Source organism: Salminus brasiliensis, chromosome 17 (genome assembly GCF_030463535.1).
Source record: "Salminus brasiliensis chromosome 17, fSalBra1.hap2, whole genome shotgun sequence".
Taxonomy (NCBI): domain Eukaryota; kingdom Metazoa; phylum Chordata; class Actinopteri; order Characiformes; family Bryconidae; genus Salminus; species Salminus brasiliensis.
The window spans coordinates 36,432,049-36,453,915 of record NC_132894.1 but is presented as its reverse complement, the minus strand read 5'-3'; the positions used below and the strand labels follow the sequence as shown (position 1 = coordinate 36,453,915).

The following is a 21,867-nucleotide window of genomic DNA, read 5'->3' as shown; positions in this document are numbered from 1 at the left end:
CCCACAACTCTCCTGTTTCTGCTTTCCTTACTCTCACAGATCTCTGTTAAGAAACTCGGGCTGTAATTTTATCGGCGTTCCTTCTTTTCTGTTGTGTTTATTAGTTCTAAGGCCGGGAATGTGGAGAACAGTGAGGAGGACACTGGACACACACTGAGGACATTAGTAGCTCAAATGGCAAAATCCAGATTTGTTGGCACTACATGTCCAAATGTTTGTGGACACCAATTGTAATGAATGCATTCAACTATTTTAAGCTGCACCCATTGCTGACACAGATGTGCAAATGCACACATACAGCTTGTCTAGTCCCTGTAGAGAAGAGGTACTGCCAATATAATAGGACTCTCTGGAGCCGATAGTAAACATGACCCTATTGGCTCCATGCTGCCTAATGCCAGGCATGGGCTAGAGGGGTATAAAGCCCCCCGGCATTGAGGAGCTGTGGAGCAGTGGAGGAACTGTGTTCTCTGGAATGATGGTGGAGGAGCTCCATCCAGTACTTTTGGGATGAGTTGGGGATGATGAGGTGGTGTGGTGATTATATATATATATATATATATATATATATATATATATATATATATATATATATATATATATATATATATATATATACACAGATTACAAGGACTACAAGTATGTAAAGTGTGTGTTAGCTCAAACAACAGTAGTACATTTTGAAATCAGTGGTTTTGGGTCATTCTGTAGAATTTTTAATCACACAGGATGGACACCTGTCTGCAGAACCCCTGGTGTAGAGAACTCTGTGTAGCCTTGAGGGCTCATTTGTTATCCTCCTGAAACAGCCAGACTGATGCCAAAGCTGCTAAGCATCATATCTGAAGAGCCAGACCACACTGCTGCCATTTCTCCTCCCTCCCTGTCCCTCTCTTCTCCCATCCGTCTCATTTGCTCTCTCATTATCCTCCTCATTCCAAACCACACTATTTTTCTCACTGTCTCGCGCTGCCCAGTACTGTTCGAGGAAAATGTGCCGTATCTCTGACAGACGGCGGTTCTCAGTCTGACGCTCAGTATAGATGAGGAACAGTGAGTCAGGCTGTAATCACTGCATTCAGTCTGCGTCGAGAAAAGCAGGTCATTCGGACGTTCTTCCATCCAACCCCCCCACCCCCCCCACCCCCCCGTCAGCACCCAGTAACTCCGAGAACCCAGCGTTCATCATGCCTCGTGTTTCAGTCTCTAGAACTGACAGAGGGAACAAGAGGGTTCTCTGGAGCAATGCTGTAAAACCAGGTAACTCCCTTAAAGAACCTAAAGGCCTATAACCATTCTGTAATGAACCCTTATAGGACTTATTGATTTTATTGAGATTTTAATCAATTTTAAAAGTGTAAAAAGTTTTCAAAGTGTAAAACTAAGGGTCAGTATATAAAAGTGTTGCAGTACAGTATCAGTTCAACTCAAACGGACAGTATGGATCTTTAATGAATAGTTTACATGCAAAGATTGGTGGCAGACAGCGATTAATTTAGTGTTGTGTTTAAATCACGTCCACTGGATGCACTTATGTGGACAAAAGTATTGGGACACCGGCTCATGCAATAGTTTTTCTGAAATCAAGGGTATTAAAAAGAGTTTGTCCTGCTTTATCCAGTTGTTTGTTTTTTCTGAAATGGTTGAGTGACTCCTGTATCTTGACACGTCGCACCAGTTATTTCCAGTCTAATATACAGCCCTAATAAGAACAATGGTTTAACCAAGATGCCCAGTGCTTCCTAAAGAACCTTCAGCTGGTGGTTTCTTTAAAAAACATTTTGTGGACGTGCACATCTGTCACTTCCACTTTTTGAAGAATCTTTTAAAGGTTTACAGAACCTCTGCTACATCTACAAAGGGCTCTTTGAGTGATGCTCTTCTTTTGGTTCTATAAAGAAGCCGGTTTGTCAAAGAGATGAGTGAGTGTGAAGAACCATTTAAAGGGTTTAATGAACAGTTAATAAATGCAAAAGGTTTGTTACAAAGTTCTCCACACTCACACTCTCAATGTTTTAGTGGTTCTCTATGTGTGTAGCACAGTTGTAGCATGTTTAAGAGTGTAATAAAACTATTCTAGGTAGAACCCTCACATCTGTACAGAACTATTGCATTGTGTTACTTCACACTCAGTCTCAATTTTGAAATTTTAAGTACCACCACAGAACATGAAGGTTCTAATGTAAAGGTTCTGAGGTTCTAACCGTCCCTCCAAGCTAAGAATCAATCAGATCAAATCCTGTTTTTATTTGTTTTCTGTTTGCTTTTGTTTGTTCTTCCCTTTGGGGGAAGGTAGAAAGGCTCATTTGCATATCTAATTGTTTTCATGCCCTCATAAAAGCAATCCAATTCCAATTAAATATGCAAATGAGATTTGTGGTGCCGGTGTGAAGCTTTTTCCCTAATTGAGTTTTCCGTGATTCACAGTCTTTAATTTGGAGTCTTTATTCCGTCTGAATGTCTCGGGACGGTCGCTGCAGTCTCGGGGTGAGGGCTGCTCGCTCTGCCCGTATAGTGTGTTCAGCCCCTCTGTGTTTCAGTGAGCTCGAGCACGCAGCATTGATTACACAATCAATTACATTGTTATAGAATTAATTACTCGATTGATTTTTGTTCCGCATGAAGAGATTGGAGTCTGTGCTTTATTCTGATTGTTTTGATGTTGAAAAATGCTGAAAACAATGAGCGACTGCACACACCATTCTGACGTTTCGATCACAAACTACGCGCCACCATCATATTCCCTGCAGCATCTTATATATATATATATATATATATATATATATATATATATATATGTGTGTGTGTGTGTGTGTGTGTGTGTATATATACAAACAGCATTATTAATGTATGCACTGTCCGAATACTAAAGACCAAATCAGAATGTTTGAAAACATAGAGATTAGATGTGCTTCTAGTTGTAGAATTCAGCTGAGCAGTGAAAGTGTTCCCAGTCAGGCCCATTAGGGGGCGCTAATGATGTCAGGAGTACAGATATACACCAGCTATATGGAGAAAAACATTTATCTATACAAAAACCTTTTACAGAAACCAACCCTGGATGCCCCAGAAACCTTGTATACCACAGAAACACTAGGAGCCACAGATCCCCTTCGTGTTGAAACTGTCAGGGCGAAGTCGTATAAAATCACTGATGTATTTTCTGTCGTGTTCTCATGTTTGCGGTTCTTTACCTGATGATGGTTCTCCTCATTTCCCAGCGTTCTGTGAAGAGGGCTGTCGCAGTGGAGGAACGTGTGTGTCCCCCAACACCTGTGTGTGCCCATCAGGCTTTACGGGACGCCTCTGTGAGACAGGTAAGCTGTGAAAGAACTCTCAGCCTCAGGCCTCTTCACCCTCGCTACACCCACCTCTTCTCACCTGTCTGTCTGCATTACACCAGCCTTACACCTGATTATAGCGCATACCTGTCCCCATCCTCCACCTGAGGACTGGATCTGTTCTCTTTGTGGTTTTTGCAAGAGTGCAGACTGATCTCGCTGTGCCTGGTGTTGGAGACTCCGGAGACGTGAGGGCAGTAATTTAATCTTGACGGGAACGAGGTTAGGCAGTTAAAGCTCTTGGTTGATGGGTAAAGACTTGGGCGTAGGCCCCCTCATCAGCCCAGGTCTTCAACATCAACATCAGGGCTCTCGTAGATCCTGACGAACACAGAGGGCAGCTGTCGGGACCAAAATGGTGGCGGACAAACACAGAGGGACAGATGTGACGTCACTTCTGAAAGCATTAGGGTCTCCTGGTAGAACTTGTGCTCATATAAGCCGTATATCAGCTTCAGCATTATTGGCCACTTTATTAGGACCGGCAAAGTGTTAAAAGGCTGGGATGTTAGTGGTTGGATGGAAACGTAGCTAGTCTGAAAGTTTTGAGGGACGGAGCAGGCCTGCCTTTCTCAGCGCTGTCTTTAACTTTCTCTGTAACTTACAAGTCAGCACTTCATCACTCTTTCGCTCTCTTTGTTCCTGCCGTCACCTTCACCCTCTCCCCCTGTCTGTCCACCTTTCGCTGACTTCTCCATCTCCCTACCAATCCTACCTGACATCTCCTTGATGTGCTGTCCTCCACCTCACGTTTTTCCTCAAACTGTCCATCACACACCTCCAGCCGGGCACTGGGTACTGTTTACATTACAGTTTTTTCCAGATGAATGATTGAACGCATTCAGCTACTTTAAGCTGCACCCATTGCTGACACAGATGTGCAAATGCACACAAACATTGTCTAGTCCCTGTAAAGAAGAAGTACTGCCAATAGAATAGGACTCTCATATGAACATACATATGAACCTTCTGCCACCATGCTGCCTAATGCCAACAATGAATGAGCAGGTGTCCCAATATTTTTGTCCATGAAGTGTGTGCTTCTCCAAGATTGTAAAGCTGCAACTATGAAATGATGAATTAACCGTCATGCTAATTAATAATAATTGCTAATTTAATGTGACACTTTTTACTTGTTAAAAAAGTGAATCAGTTTCAGTACTTAGTTTCTAAAGAGAAAAAAGGGTTAAAGAGTTAAAGTGTTTAATCCTCCTATCATGTTCAGCTGGAAGAAACAATAATATTACCAGCTCAGATTGAGCCGTTTTAACAATCTAGAAGTAGTTTAAAATAATATTTCCTTCATAAACATTAGCTTTAGTTCAGTTCATATACATATTTAATATGAGATCATTTAATTTAATATAATATAACATTACTATATAATAAAATAATGCTATATACTATATGACATTTTTAAATATATTACATATAATATCATTTTAAGATAAGATAATCCTTTATTAGTCCCGCAGTGGGGAAATTCTCTTAAGGATTATCTTATCTTATCTTATCTTTTAAATATATTACATATAATATAATTGTCACCCCTTACAGCCTTTTTACCCACTTTCTCCTTCATGCTTTACATATAATAATTAATAATTCATACATACAAAGCAAAATAAATCTCTATATATATTTTAAAAATAAAAAAAACATAAATAAATATTATTTGGATTATTAGTTTTTTGTCTAAACTGTTTATTTTATTCTTGAAAGCTTCTGTTGTCACTAATGGGTCAGTTTCCCCAAAACAGTCAAGTCAAATTTATTTGTAAACTGCTCTGATCATAATCATATTATAATAATTATGGTGTTGTAGAACTTAATATAATCACAGCAGTGATGGTCAGAGTAATGATAGTAAATAGTGGTGATATTAATAGTGGCAGATAGCCAAGAGTCCACCCCGGTTTCAACATGGTCATCAGACAGGTAACAGTGGTAGGAGGGTGTGCAGCTGGTCTGGCATGGGTGGTGGTGGGGGAGGGGCCTGCTGTTTGGTCGCAGCTGGTCTGGCGCAGGTAGAGGGGACCTCAGCGGGGCAATCTTCCAGGAGGTTGGGCTGGGTGAGCATTTACTCAGATGTATGTATTCACTCAGTATGTGTGCCATATGAACATCTATTAATATAAACACATTAGATTAGTCCTGTTCATCACAATAATTAATCCCAGCAATGTTTTCTCTGTATTTTGGAAATTTGACCTGCAGCATCAGAGGAGGGTTAAAGTGCAGAGGGGTGTTTGGAGTGTGTTGGAGTTTACAGTTTAAGGAGCTTTAGAGCAGCTGAACACTTTTGGGACACTTGATGTTTAAAAGCTCCCACTGAAGCGTGGATTCACCACCAATAACTTTTCACTGCAGTTTTTCTCCTAAATTAAAATTTCTGACAAATAGAACTCAGATCTATCCTCTGAGCTAGGTTGAGACGCTTCCTGACCTCAGTGGTTACACATGTGGGCAGTTTACAGATCAGTCCTGATTTCTCCTGACTGACCGGCGGGCTTACAGTGTGGTGCCCTCTCTCTCTGTAATCACACACACAGCCAGCAGAAGATTAGTGTGTTTTGATACGAGACTCAAATTGCCATCCTGCAGTCAGAATGGGATTATTAAACCCAGGACTGCGGCTCCCCGTGACCAACACCCTGCGCTCTGTGTGTGTGGGTCTCTCTCCACACCCAGAGGCCAGGATTTGATCATCTCACACACCTACTAATACCCCTCAGACCACCACTATGGTCTAAATATTGTTTAATTACTGGAATCATTTGGTGCAGAAATGGAAACTGCACTACTGTGGATATCTCTACACTGACCAGCCACAACATTAAAACCAGTGACGGGTGAAGTGAATATTGTTAATGATGAGGTTCCAGTAGCTCCTGTTTGTCCAGGGGTGGATCTACATATTAGTCAGTGAGTGAACAGTCAGTTCTTGAAGGTGATGAAGCAGGAAAATGGACAAGCGTAAGAATCTGAGACACTTTGACAAGAACCAGACTGTGATGTTCTGGACAATGACTGGGTCAGAACATCTCCAGAACATCAGGCAGGTCTTGTGGGGGTGTTCCCTCCCAGTATGCAGTGGTCAGCACCTACCAAAAGTGCTCAGAGGAAGGACAACCGGTGAACCAGCTTGGTGTCCAAGGCTCATCGATGCTCACGGAGAACGTTAGTCTTGGTGACAGAGACCACAGCAGGACACCTTCTGAGGTCTTGTGGAGTCCACACCTTGATGAGACAGAGCTGTTCTGGTAGCACGACGGGGACTCAATGTTAGGCAGGTGGTTTTAATGTTATGGCTGATCGGTGTTTGTACACTAATGTAACTCTTGTAAGGGTTGAACTCACAGTTGGTGTCTGGGGGTCTTCATCTGGTCTCATGCTTTATAAACGGTCAGCAGAACCGCTCCATGTGTTGAAAAGGTTATATAAATCTAACACTCGGCACATTTCACCGAGGGGTTTTAGAGAAGACGCTGCTCCAGGCAGAAGCTTCTCTCGATAGTTACTTACAGAATTACTGTGAAAGGATTTTTCTGACCCTCAGAAAGGGTTCATCTACAGAGTGGAGCTGAAGAAGCTTTTGCCTCAGGCTGGAGTTTAATACTACCAGTTTCAAGCAGGAGATGTAAAATTCATTTTAAGGGATGGATATATATATAATACACACACACATACACACACACACACACACACACACACTTTGTATTTTAATTAAAAATGTATTCACAAGATTCAGTTTTTAAAGTATTAATGCAATAAAACCACCAAAAAAAAAAACTAATTACAGTAATATTTGCTCAACAATATTCACCCAAAGATTTGGCATCCTAAACATGAATTTATTATAATCAATATTAGTTTTTTTTTTATCTTAATCATTTAAAAGTTGTGTGTATAATAATTACCCCCAGTTTTATGGTACAAGTAATAAACTGTAATTACTCATTTACACAACATTTAGTTCTTCTTGATATTAACATTGTTATAAGTAACTTATATATCATGTATAAACATTTTCTATTACAATATAATTATACTGTTTTGATTGTTTAATTAATAATATTAATAACAATAATAATAGTAGTAGTAGTAGTAGTAGATTACTTGTATTTAAATGTGTGTAATATCAATATAAAATATTTATGTATTGGTATTTATTTATGTACTTCTACAATTTATTATATAATATAAATAAACAAAATAGTTCTGGATATTTATAACAATCTAAATGATCAATATTATACTGCAGCTGTATATTTACAGGACATTTACTGTTCTGGTTATTAATATATATTTTTTAACGTATTTTGAAATGATCACTTTAACTTTATTATATATTGTATATTTATCTCTAATATTATTCTTTAATGTAATGTTCAGTTTATTACAACATGTTCCATTATAATATATGTTCCATTAATAATTATCAGATTAACAGATTTTGGATATTGATGTTATTAGAACTGCAGTATTGAGAATCACTTTCCTGTTGATGATCTGAAAGCTGGGAGGATGAGATTAGAGTCCCCCTAGGTTTAGGAGTTGAGTTTAGGAGTGAGTTTAGGAGTTGAGTTTAAGAGGTGAGTTTAGGAGGTGAGTTTAGGAGTGAGTTTAGGAGGTGAGTTTAGGAGTTGAGTTTAGGAGTGAGTTTAGGAGTTGAGTTTAGGAGTGAGTTTAGGAGGTGAGTTTAGGAGTGAGTTTAGGAGGTGAGTTTAGGAGTGAGTTTAAGAGGTGAGTTTAGGAGGTGAGTTTAGGAGTGAGTTTAGGAGTTGAGTTTAGGAGTGAGTTTAAGAGGTGAGTTTAGGAGGTGAGTTTAGGAGGTGAGTTTAGGAGGTGAGTTTAGGAGGTGAGTTTAGGAGTTGAGTTTAGGAGTGAGTTTAAGAGTTGAGTTTAGGAGTGAGTTTAAGAGGTGAGTTTAGGAGGTGAGTTTAGGAGTGAGTTTAGGAGGTGAGTTTAGGAGTGAGTTTAGGAGTTGAGTTTAGGAGTGAGTTTAAGAGGTGAGTTTAGGAGTTGAGTTTAGGAGTTGAGTTTAGGAGTGAGTTTAGGAGTTGAGTTTAGGAGTGAGTTTAAGAGGTGAGTTTAGGAGTGAGTTTAGGAGTTGAGTTTAGGAGTGAGTTTAGGAGGTGAGTTTAGGAGTTGAGTTTAGGAGTGAGTTTAGGAGTTGAGTTTAGGAGTTGAGTTTAGGAGTTGAGTTTAGGAGTGAGTTTAGGAGTTGAGTTTAGGAGGTGAGTTTAGGAGTTGAGTTTAGGAGTGAGTTTAGGAGTTGAGTTTAGGAGTTGAGTTTAGGAGTTGAGTTTAGGAGTGAGTTTAGGAGTTGAGTTTAGGAGGTGAGTTTAGGAGTGAGTTTAAGAGGTGAGTTTAGGAGTTGAGTTTAGGAGTTGAGTTTAGGAGTGAGTTTAGGAGTTGAGTTTAGGAGTGAGTTTAGGAGGTGGACGTCGGACTGTTGAGCAGTGCCGCGGCTGCTGCTGTGAGTGTGTATTAGCAGGATTCTGTCTTTGCCTACAATTTGTCTCCATTTGTGACAGATGCCGCTGTTCCTACAGACATGGTTTTTGTAGTCCCAGCAGACCACCTACCATTAATTTTCCTCATAATTCAGTGTAATGACAGAGCGGCCGTGTCGTCTGTGATGTAGAGGAGTGTACGTACTTGATTACTTCCTAGCGAGAGAGCGGAGACAAAGACCGAGCTGCTTCAGCGTCTTACCCAAATAACCGAGCTTTCCTTGTACGCTGTAAATGAAAACATCATCCCAGTAATGAGTTTCGTCTGCGGCAGTCTGTGTTCCACAAACAGACACACACACACACACACACACACACACACACACTCACAAATACACACACTCACACACACACACTTACATACACACTCACATACACAGATTCCACATTTATTACAAAAAAAACAGCATTGCTTGACACACAAGCGCATAATATGAGATGTTTGGTACTTCAGAGAGTAGAGGAACATCTAGACTAACCAATACAGCTGACTACACTAAAGGGGAATATATATATATATATATATATATATATATATATATATATATATATATATATACACACATACAGCAGGGCACTGTTTGTACACTACATGTCCAAATATTTGTGGACACCCTTCCTAATAAATACATTCAGCTACTTTCCTAAGTTCCTGACACAAATGTGCAAATACACACACACAGCTTGTCTTCTGCCAACAGAATAGGACTCTCTGAAGCAGGTGGAGCACCATGCTACCATGCTGCCTAATGCCAGGTGTGGGCTAGAGGGGTATGAAGCCCCCCAGCATTGAGGAGCTGTGGAGCAGTGGAAGATCTGTGTTCTCTGGAATGATGGTGGAGGAGCTCCATCCAGTACTTTTGGGAAGAGTTGAGTAGTTGGGGTGATGGTCATCATCCAACACCCTGACCTCACTAACGCTCTTGTTGTGAAATGCAATCAAATCCTCACAGCAATGCTCTGCTCCAAAATCTAGTAGAAAGTCTTCTTCTCTGGACAGTAGAGACAGTTACTCTTTTTGATACTCTTGATTTCAGAAGAAGTGATGGATGAGCCGTTATCCCAATACTTTTGTCCACAGTTTTTCCACCTGTTTCAGTCAATAAAGGAATGGCGTTATATATCAGAATCATTCTCCACGTCAAGTAAACGACCAGTATGACTCTCCTCACAGTCTCCCGTATTAAACAGCCTCTGGAGAGTGTAAATGGGAGCGGAATTAGATGAGTAATTTGCTGAAGAGGGGAGTAATCTCTCTGACATTGGAGTGTGAAGGACAGCCTGGCGTAGATGTTCATGTGGGTCGGGCTCTTCACAACTTATTACCTCCTATCCTCTTTACTTACAGTAATATCCCTCTACATCTGCACACTCATACATCATCATCATCACCACCATCATCATCATCATCAGAGCCTCAGTGGAAAAATCCATATAAGCCAGGCTGTGTGAGAAGAGCCGTCAGGTTGTGATTCCGGCTCTGGTCATTAGAACGAGCTGTAATGGTGACAGATAGTGGCTCACGGACTCCGCCTCAGCTGCGGGCAGCGGAAGGTCACCGGGGTCACACTTTTACATCTATAGACATGAGGAAAGGTTTGTGCATGGAACACTGAAGAGCCAAAACATTAAGACCAACATTAAGGAGGAGGAACATGCACAACACACAGTGCTGCAGCGCCCCCTACTGTGTATAGAGCTGTGTAGCTGCAGACCGGTCAGCGTGCCCATGCTGACCCCTGTCTACCGTCTCCTATAATGGACACATAAGTGTCAGATTTGGACCTCAGGGGTGTTCTGGTCCGAAGAGTCTTGTTTTCTTCTCCATCATGTGGACGGCTGGGTGCATGGGCTCCCTGTGTTTACCTGTGATCCATGGTGGCTCCACCTCTCAACAAGATACCACAGAAACCACCTTCAGTGGTGAGCAGGGGGAGCTGTTTTGGTGGAACTCTGAGCAATTACACTATTATAGCTGTGTAGCTGATTATTATTGCAGCGTTATTGCAGTTCAGACATCATTGGCAAATCAGACACACATCAGATATTGGAGGTGTTGATAAGCCCTCTCTCTCTCTCTCTCTCTCTCTTTGTGTCCCGCAGATACTAACTTCATTTTGTTTCGACTTCTTAATCAACACTCATTTAATTAGATGCCACATGTTGCTGTCATGACCTAATTTAGATATTAACAGCCTCATTCACAAGGATATTACTGTCAGAGGTAAACACAAGATATAATGAGAGAGAGAGAGAGAGAAACAAAATAGTACTGTGCAGTAGTTTTAGCCCCCTGTGTAAATCAGAGTGAAGAGCTGCTGATCTCAGTAAATCACTAATAATAACACACCTACAGAAAGTGGTGGTGGTTCTTAATTAGAACATCTCCAAAGTTCTCCTCATGGAGTCTGGTATTATTTAGAGTTCTCCTCAGATCAGCACCTGGTTTGGTGGTAAATCAGGGCTTAATGATGGTAAATCAACTGCTGCTGCTGTTGATGGAGTTGATTGAACACATCCTCCACGCTGTGCTGGCTGGACTGGGGGGCATCCAGGAGAACTCTGGAGGAACCGAGCTCTGTTCTTCAGACTAGCTCACCGACAAGATCTCACTACTTTCTTTCTTCAGAATGAGAAGCTCTTGTTTCTCCCTTTTACTGGATTTATGTTCAGCTGCTTTATCTGTTCTGATGAGATCTGGAGCTTCTACAGTAGAACCCTCTCACTGCTGAGAGGTTCAGGATACAGGGTAGAGTATACCGACACCCAGTCTGAACGGGCCTGATTCTCAGTCTGGCTGCGTCTGTGCTGGTCGGCTCTAGTCGGCAGATTTGACGTCAGTCAGAGTCGACAGTAGGAGAGAGAATTGAGTGGTCCTCCTGATCGAGTTTCAGATCAGTGGGAGCATATTAAACATGTCTGACCCGGCTCTGAGTGTAATCTAGTAGTGTGTACTGGTCAGCAACTCAATCTGAACAGGTCCCGTCAACAGCCAATGAAAACTGAGCAGGGAAAGTTTTTAGGCAGATAAGCAAACGATGACGCCACCTTAAACGATGAAGCAGCCGCAGTCAGAGAGAGCACAATTGGCCATGCTCTCTCTGGGTAGGTAGATGGCACTCTCTCCCCTCATCACTCTTATGTGATGTTGGCTGTTAGCTGGTGCGGTGGAGCTGGGGACCCGGCCCTCCGAGCTTGTCGTCTGCATCAGTGGCGGTTAGAACAGAGGTGGTGTCTGGAGGTGGTGTCTGGCTCCACATGTATTGGAGGAGACCTTACCCTATTAGTGTCAATTTGCAGAAGCATATTAGGAGAAAGAAGGCAAAAATCGAAACGTTTGTGGACCCAAGACATTTGACAGGATTAATGTCCCAGTTTAGGGCAGCAGAGAGACTTGGGGGGGGGGGGTCCTGGGGGTCTGGGGTCTCAGCAGATTGACAGATCCACCTCAGACCACACATTTCAGTGTTTTCTCCAGAGTGAGTGAAGAACAGGACCTGCAGATGGTACTGGAGTTCTGGAGCTTTGATTATTATTCCAGTGTGGGCGGTCTGATTACACACTGAACACGCGTGTGTGTGTGTGTCGCTGTTGTAGAATAAGGCCTGTATCGTGTTCTCGGATTCACAGTGGCAGCTTTGAGGAGAGATGGGAAAACGGAGGAGAGATCGAAAAATCTCAGTTTCTCACCCCACACAGCCTTACATTTCCATCCCCAACCACCAGTTTCTCAGAGTTTCTCAGAGTTTCTCAGAGTGAGTCGAGGTTTCTGCAGGTTCTTTTTTAAATAAAAGCCTCAATAAGCGTTTATTTACTCACATCCTAAAGAGCTCAACTAACGTGTTTGGATTACAGCAGAATCAACTCTTGATTTCAGAAGAACCAAATGAATGAGAAGTGTCCCAATACTTTTGTCAATGTAATGTTCAGTGAACAGCTACAAAATACGAATACAGTAAAAGCAGTGATTTTTATTTGTGCGGTACACTGTTAAAAGTACACTGTTTAAAGTGCAGGTTCCCTAAGGAACTTTTAGGAATGGTGAGGAACCTTCTAAGGAACCTTAAAGGAACCTTTTTCTTCTAAAAGCCTTTTCTTGAAAGTTCCTCAAAGCACCTTAAAAGTTTCCTCCGCAGTTTCAAATTCCTTACTAATCCCTAACTTGGATGTTTAACAGTTTACAACAAACTTCTCTCTTCACGTATTCCAGCTAAGAAAGCCAGTGTCACAGAGCACAGGGCCAGATACAACAGCGCCCCCTGGAGCAAGGGCTCAAGGGCTCAGCAGTGGCAGCTTAGTGGACCTGAGTATCAAACCCACAACACTGTGATCTGACCGAGCTTTAACTAATGGAAGAAAGTGAATTTGCTCAGAATGTGAATCTTGCAGTTGTTCTTGATATCAGATCTGAATCTTTATTTACATGATAATTTTCTTTTAAATTCATTTGAATATCGGTTTTATTTCTTTTTTTAGTAGCAGTTTATAACATTTAATAGCTTGTATATTTGAATAGAATTATTTTAATAATTTTTACAATATAAATATCCATTTTATTCTCATTCCTGTTTTACTCTGTTAACTATGGAACTGGACAAACATACACACACACCCCGTACTTTAGCCTGTGTTCTAGATAACAGAGCTTTGAGGAGAGTGTATAATGATTTAGACGTACAGTTAGCATCATGCTAATTGGTAGGGTATCCCTCCAGCTGTGTACGTTAGCCTTGTAGCGCCCATGCTAAGACTAAAGAATCAGTCCTCAGCGCCGAACATGGCTGAACGGATCGACCGAGCGAGATTTCTCACCAAACTATCGTTTTAATCCCACTGCAGAGGAGACCTCCTTCATTTGCTGAATGGAGCTGATTGATTTTGGCTCCGGCGTGAGAGGAATGTTTATCTCGCTACACTTGACTTCAAAGTGAAGAGCTTTCAGAGCTTTCGCTGTAGTGGGGGTACACACGCCCCCCCCCCCCCCCCCGCTGATTGGCTCAAAGCCCCAGCCCCGAAAAATGAGCCCAGATGAGAGAAGGCCGAGATCCCTTCAGTTTACAGAGAGAGACGGACAGTCGCGCTAAAACAACAGAGAGCGAGACGAGGATAAATGAGTCAATAAATAAAGAACTAAAATAAACAAGAAAGCAAAACTAATAAATAAGTCATTTTAGTTATTAAAGTTACCATAGCTTGTATTTATTAATTATTTAAGTTGTTGTTTGATGTATAAATAGTGAGTCTGAGAGTTTGGTTGGGTTAGAAACTGCTCTGATGTTATTTAACAAGCCTCTTTACCACCCTGTTATTTTCTCCCACGCTGGTTTTCCTTTAAGGAGGAGCCATGCAGCAAAGCCTAGCCTAGCCTAGTCTAGCTATAGCCTATCAGAAACATTATCATGTTGTTGTTGTTGTTAATGCTTTCTCCAGTATTCCTCACCGCTCTGTGCGGTTAGCCTACTGTGGAGAACGTAGCCGGGTTAGCTTTTAGCTTAGCACTTACTCCCTTCCCCAGGTTCGGCTTCCTTGTGCTCAACTTCTGAGTTCCCTTTCTGAGGTGTGGTTAGCTCCAGTCTGAGGTAGTCCAGTCAGTTCTTAGAGGCAGCGAGTGTTAAAGAGAAGATGGTAAAAGCTGTTAGCTTCTAGCCTAGCACAGTACTCGCTTGCCTCCCTGGCTTTCTTTGCTAACAGAGTTTGCAGCCCACCTCTCCCCACCGAGTCTCCCGAGTTCTAGTTTATAGTTCTAGAAAAAAAGAAACAGTCTTGTAGGTTCTTGTAGTAACTCGTTATCCTGGAGGTGATTGTCTCAGAAAACTGTCTGAAAGTACACTGTATGGACAAAAGTATTGGGACACACCTCGTAATCATTGAATCCAGGTGTCTGATTCAGTCCCATCACCACAGGTGTAAGGCAAGGCAGTAAGGCATCGAACCAGCTGCTTTCTAACTCCTGTTAGACGTGAGTTTGGAGTCGGCAGGTTTTCGGCTCCTTCCTGAGTTCAGGGAATCGTGGTGGAGTCATCGTCCATCCTGGTAATCAGAGGTACAGCAGAGGCGAGGCAGACAGCGGCGGGACAGAGCATCCCTTTAAATGGCTGGCCTGTCTGATTGTGTTGGAGGGTGTGATCAGAGGACGTGTTTCTCACCCCCTCACACTCCGGGGGTCTTTGAACCTGACAGCAGTGTCTGACAGCAGAGATCAGAGCTGAGACACGCTTCAGCTGACCTGGTGAGGAATTAAGAGGGGGCCGTTCAGGGCCAGTCGGGGCTAAGCTAATTGGTAGCTTATCAAAAGCATCTGAGCACCAGGGTCGTCCTGCTCAGCGCCTGCAGTAAATACATACAGCAGCTTGACCTGTTCATAATAGATGGGTGACATTAAATTGTGTGTGTGTGTGTGTGTGTGTGTGTGTGTGTGTGTTTGTGTGTGTGTGAGAGAGAGTGTGTGTGGGGTACAAATAGATGAGGGAGCAGTATAAGAGCAGTGATGTCTGTGTGTATGACAGTGAGGCCTTTTTACCAGCTTATTTACAAACAAAGCTTAACAATGTGAACCATGCTATGATGTGGATCATACACTATATGGACAAAAGTATTGGGACAGCTGCCCATTCACTGTTTCTTCTGAAATCAAGGCTATTAAAAAGAGCTGATCCTGCTTCTGTTGGAGTAACTGTCTCTACTGTCCAGATTCTGGAGGAGCATAGCTGTTAGAACTGACCAGACTCATTTTATCCAAAGTACTGGATGGAGCTCCACCACCCATCATTCCATGGAACACAGTTCTTCCACAGCTCCTCAATGCTGGGGGGCTTTATACCCCTCTAGCCCACGCCTGGCATTAGACAGCATGGCGCCGATAGGGTCATGTTGATCTGCTCCAGAGAGTCCTATTTATGACGGGACACTGTATGGAGAATTGAATATATTAGACTAATATATATATATATATATATATATATATATATATATATATATATATATATATATATATATATATATATATATATATATATATATATAAATGTGTGTGTGTGTGTGTTTGTGTTTAGATATTGATGAGTGTGCTGAAGGTTTGATCCAGTGCCATAACAGCTCGCGCTGCGTGAACCTGCCTGGCTGGTACCACTGCCAGTGTCGCAGCGGTTTCCACGACAACGGATCTTACCTGCTCGATGGGAGCTCATGTGTGGGTGAGTGATAATTACCATCATCTCTCTCTCTCTCTCTCTCTCTCTCTCTCTCTCTCTCTCTCTCTTTTTCTCCTCCTACATCACACTTTTTGCTCCTCCCTCTCTCTCTCTCTATTATTATGTGTATATCTCTCTCTCTCTCTCTCTCTCTCTCTCTCTCTCTCGTCAGTGTTGGCTCCTGCTTTTCTGAGGTTTTTGTTCCCAGCTGATCAAATGCTGCCACTCAGATCCTCACTAGTGTGTTTGAGTGGGGGTTGCTCCTTAAGTGGTGTGTGTGTGTGTGTCTCCTGAGGTGTTAAAACATAATTATGTGTTTGCATGAAGCTCAGTTCAGCTTTTAACATCCTTAATTAGTAACAGTGGTGAACTCTCCATCTGCTAGAGTTACCAGAGAGAGAGAGAGAGAGAGAGAGAGAGAGAGAGAGAGAGAGAGAGAGAAAGGGGGAGAGAGAAAGAGAGAGAGAGAGAGAGAAAGGGGGAGAGAGAGAGAGAGAGAGAGAGAGAGAGAAAGGGGGAGAGAGAGAGAGAGAGAGAGAGAGAGAGAGAGAGAGAGAGAAAGGGGGAGAGAGAGAGAGAGAGAAAGGGGGAGAGAGAAAGAGAGAGAGAGAAAGGGGGAGAGAGAAAGAGGGGGGGGGGGATCCAAAGTTGTCTACCTACTTATTTGACAGTGGTCTGATACCCATATACATGGCTCAGTCATGTGACCCAAAAATCTGCATTTTCACACACAGAGAGACACACACACACACACTCACACTCACAGATGACCACCCTGGTTTGGAATGAACCGCTCTCATTATTCTCTCAGGTTCACTGACTAAAATCTTAATTCCTGCCCAAACTACGGTCACTATAACATTTAAGAAAGGAGAGATGGAATAGAAAACACACACACACACACACACTCAGCTGTGCTGTGGCAGGGCTTTAACCTGGCGTTGCTCTCACCTTCAGATAAAGCTGTTCGTCAGTGTTTTGAGGGATGTGTTGAATTGGCGGTTTTGTTGTTGGGGTGTGTGTGTGTGTGTGTGTGTTTTCCTCCTACGCATTTATCACTCCATCCAAACGGCATCCAGAAGTGTAAGAGAGTCACATCACGTTCAACAGAGACAAGGCGCTTCATGTGTGAAGGGTATAACACAAACACACACACACACACACACACACACACACACACACAGTGAGGTGACATTTCAGCTGAGAAAGACAGAGAACAAGGAGAGAGAGAGAGAGAGAGAGAGAGAGAGAGAGAGAGAGAGAGAGAGAGAGAGAGAGAGAGAGAGAGTGTGTGTGTGTGTGTGTGTGTGTGTGTGTGTTGGTGTCTGGTTGGAGGCCAAACACCACAGAGAGGAACCGCTCAGGAGAGGAGTGTGAGGAATATTTGCATAATCTAAATGAAAGTGTCATTGGGAGTAACGGCATCAATCAACTCACTTCTGATTAAACGGTGTTCGGACAAGGCTACCCCCCCCCCCACACACACACACACACACACTCTCACACACACTCAGAGACAGTGCCTAATGAATGCACAGCCTTAGTCAAACATATGTAGAGCAGCCTGACTGAACAAGGTGAGGACCTCCCCCCGAACACCTGAACACCCGAGTCTGTCTGAACATATTTAACTCCTCGACTTTGATCTTTATTTGATGGATACAGAGCGATGGAGGTAATGTAACTACAGCCTAAAACCTAAAAGACAACCTAAAAGACCGGCTCCTCCAGAATCCCCTCGAACCCGGTTAACGGGCAGTTCTGAGAGAGAGAGAGAGAGAGGTCCAGAAAGAGGCACAGTGAACTCCCTCGAGGGGTAGAGTGTGTGAGCTGGGTTAAGGGGCCTCAGCATGGTGAGGACACTATATATATATATATAATGTGTGTGTGTGTGTGTTTTGCAGATGTAGACGAGTGTGCGACACAGACACACACATGCTGGAACGACTCTGTGTGTGTAAATCTGCCGGGAGCGTTTGACTGCGTGTGCATTGCCGGCCCAGAATGCACGGGGGACTGCGTTCAGGACGACGGTCTGAAGCATAACGGACAGGAGTGGAACCTCAGCCAGGACACCTGCTCAGTGTGCACCTGCAGGGTATACACACACACACACACACACACACACACACACACACACACTAATCCTAATCTTAACCCTAAACCTGACCCTTATTTCTCCCTAGGCTTTAGCCCCATCCTTCACCATTACTCAGCCCTGACCCCTAGTCCTAACCCCTAGTCCTGACCCCAACCAAAACATTACCTCTACTCTTAACCCTAATCCTCAGCTCAGGATCTGAAATCTGATCTTTCTGCTCTTTTAGTTTTTTTCTAAAAAGATCAGTGAGGTTCTGTTGTCCGGTCATTGTGAGGACATGTGAGTCCTCACAGAGACAGTAATACAGTAACACACACACACACACACACAGTGTTACGTGCAGTATTTCCTACCTGGGAGTGCTGCCATTACTGAGTCAGAGCTTATTAGTCAGGCACGTGCTCACACAATAAACAAAAAACAAACAAACAAAATAAACAAATAGTTTTTCTCTAAACTGAAACATTATTATTAGTCTGAAAAGCAGAAAAGCAGATTTATTAGCAGAAGCTTTTCTCCAGAGAGACTTACAAAAGTGCTTCACCCTTTACTCAGAAAACAGTTTTAACTTTTAATGGATGAAATTAGTACGTTTGTTATTGGTCAATTTATCAAGAAATGCTCACATAGCGTGATCAATAATTTAAACTTTAAAAAAGATTCAAGTTTATTCCTAACAGCAACAAATACGCACAAACATCAATTAATAATAATGCACAAAAAACAAACAAGCAAAAATAAGACATTAAAATAAAATACATAACATTAATTTATGTTGCTTTTGTGTTAATTAAATGTTTCACAAGCGAAGACCAATTTATATATATATATTCATTCATTCATTTATTTGTTTTTATCTGTATTTAGAAACACCTGAGATACAGGTGCTGAAAGGTTAGTAAGACCTTCCAGTAACCAAGCAACACAGAACAAATGCTGATAGTTCACATAACAGCAGTGTGGCTTCAACACACACACACACACACACACACACACACATAGTATATAATAGGAATTGTGCAAAACAAGTTTTCACCTTTACCAGAACACACCAGGTTACTAATAACCCACTCGTTTTTTTATGGGTGTCACAAACAAACAAATAAAAACTGTATTGATGATATATAACAGAATTCTTTGGGTTAGAGGAACACCTGTGCCGTACAGGGGTGATGTTTGCATGTTCAAAGACTAAAAACACTAATTCATTTAAGGTGTTTACAACTTAACCCTTAAAAATTCAAATATGTATCAAACTTGGCTTTAGAGACATGTGTCACATCAGTGTGATCAGCAAATATTTAATATATAATAATATAAAAAATGAAATTAGAATTAATTACATAAATAATGTGATGTTTTCTTCCCTCCTGGTGGATTATCTGTGCACTGCATGCACCACAAAAGTACATACAGATTTGAAAATAGTTAGAAAGTATTTCAGTAAACATTCAGTGTGCAGTAAATGTCTGATGCATCAAATACGATACAAAATAAAAGTCCTTACGTGCATATTACTTTTTTTATAATTTAGAATTTTCTGTAATGGTTCAGGCTTAAATGGTCAAAATGAGAAATGGAAATGAGGCTCATCAGTTGAGAAGAGCAGGTTCCTCATTCAGATCTTACATTATTAACATTAAAATTAAAAACTGACAGCAGTAACGACTATAAATGACCATAAATATCAGAACTGTCTGATCTAAATGACCATTACGCACCACTTACTAACTTCACTGTCACTCATTCAGACGGCCGCTGCAATGAGGTTGTATAGTTACTTATCAAACGCTGTCAGGAGTTGTTCTTCATATTCTCTCTCACTCTCTCTCTCTCTCTCTCTGTGTGTGTGTGTGTGTGTGTGTGTGTGTGTGTGTGTGTGTGTTCATTCAGGATGGCCGAGTCTTCTGCAGACGGAGAGAGTGTGAGTGTGACGACCCAGCCGTGGATCTGTTCTGCTGCCCAGAGTGTGACACGCGTCAGAGCAGCCAGTGTTTACACCAGAGTGGACACACACTGTACCGCAGCGGAGACTCGTGGGTTTACAACTGCCAGCAGTGCAGATGCCTGGTAATCCCCCCAGCACAGCACAGCACGGCACGGCTCAGCTCTCACTGCACTAACCAGCACTGACTCTCAGGTCGTCCTCGCTCAGACGGTCTAACAGCTGTTAGTGACCGTTCTGTTACACAGTTATGTGATGAAGTCATTCATTAGATTTGTAATTATCACAGAATAGCCAGAATAGTCAGGACATAGACGCTCCACTGAGAACTTCTCCACCCGTTTCAGTGACCCATGAGTGAGATCAATACCGTATCCTATGAGTGAGATTCCATTTTTTTCCAAAATGGTTCAGCCCTACACTATGTCCAAAAGTTTGTGGACACCCTTTTTATGAATGCATTGAGCTTTTTTAAGTTGCACCCATTGCTGACACATACACAGCTTGCCTAGTCCCTGTAGAGAAGTACTGCCAATAGAATAGGACTCTCTGGAGCAGATCAACATCATGACCCTATTGGCTCCATGCTGCCTAATGCTAGGCGTGGGCTAGAGGGGTATAAAGCCCCCCAGCATTGAGCTGTGTTCTCTGGAATGATGGTGGTACTTTTGGAGGGGATGAGTTGGGAATGATGAGTTGAGGATGATGAGTTGGGGAGGTGATCATCATGCAATATCCCTGCCTCCTCTCTACCGTGAATGAATGTAGTTGGCTTTACCACAGTACTTGTAAAACCACAGCACAGACTCTGGGGCTTCAGTGAGTCTCTGCACCTCATTCTTTGCCGGTGGCCTGATTACCCATAGTTCTTAGTGGCCTGCAGGGTCAGCCAGCCCTCATGGTGGGTTGCCAGATTTGCAATTAATTCTGTAATTCGGCTCCCATAATGCACAGCTCGGCTCGCGGCGGGGTCAAAATAACGCCTTTAATTGCTGCTACCTGCAGGTCTGCAGCTGATTCTCATCAGAGAGGAAAAGCTGCGCCGTTCAGTTCGAGTCGGAGACTGCAGCCGTTTATCTCTCCATCACAAAGGGTTTTCAGTCACACGCAGGAGGCCAACTTCTGAAGACACTATCAGATCCGCCATCTCCACCACATCCATCTCCTGCCCTTCCTTTATCTCCTTCCCTGCCCCTGCAGACACTTCCCGTCCATCCAATTTCTACACCCTCCATCTTCCGTCCTCTTCCTCTCGCCCTCCTCCTCCATCTCCTCTCCTGCCTCACAAACTTCACCCAGAGAGACGCAACTGAATCATCTTCTGCTGGAGAATTGAAGACCTACACAAACTGGTCATTTAAAAACCCAGATCTTACTCTGTCATTCATTCTGTTTTACTCAGCTTCCTTACAATGTTTGTTTGGGTTAATCATCTTAAATCTCATGAATTTACAGTTTTATGAGAAAATTGATGTTCTCAGTGTAAATAAACAAATATCTGCTACATGTCTACTTATTTACTGAATGTAACTGATTAGAAAATAAACAATGTGCCATATTTTGTCTCAAAATCTGTTCAATTCAGTAAATAAACACACAGTAGTAGTAGTTAGGTTATTAAGGCAGAGGTGCACACTCGTCTATGCAGACGAGAAGCAATCAGAAATTAGACTTTTTAAACATTTTATTTAAATGAGCTCTGCACTGATTGGCTTCTCAGTGTTGTGCCTCAAAAATGCAGTCTGTGTAAAAGGGCGGGGCTAAACTGCTG

General features: G+C 42.4%; 1 protein-coding gene across 1 annotated transcript in view; it reads left to right on the top strand.

Annotated features, from left to right (window-relative positions):
- Positions 1-21,867, top strand: part of LOC140537688 (protein kinase C-binding protein NELL1-like) — a 211,444-nt gene that overhangs the window by 181,331 nt on the left and 8,246 nt on the right. The window contains exons 15-18 of the mRNA XM_072659862.1: positions 3,222-3,317; positions 15,913-16,053; positions 17,955-18,148; positions 20,045-20,221. Coding sequence (XP_072515963.1) covers positions 3,222-3,317; positions 15,913-16,053; positions 17,955-18,148; positions 20,045-20,221 — 608 coding nt within the window. The remainder of the gene's footprint in view (positions 1-3,221; positions 3,318-15,912; positions 16,054-17,954; positions 18,149-20,044; positions 20,222-21,867) is intronic.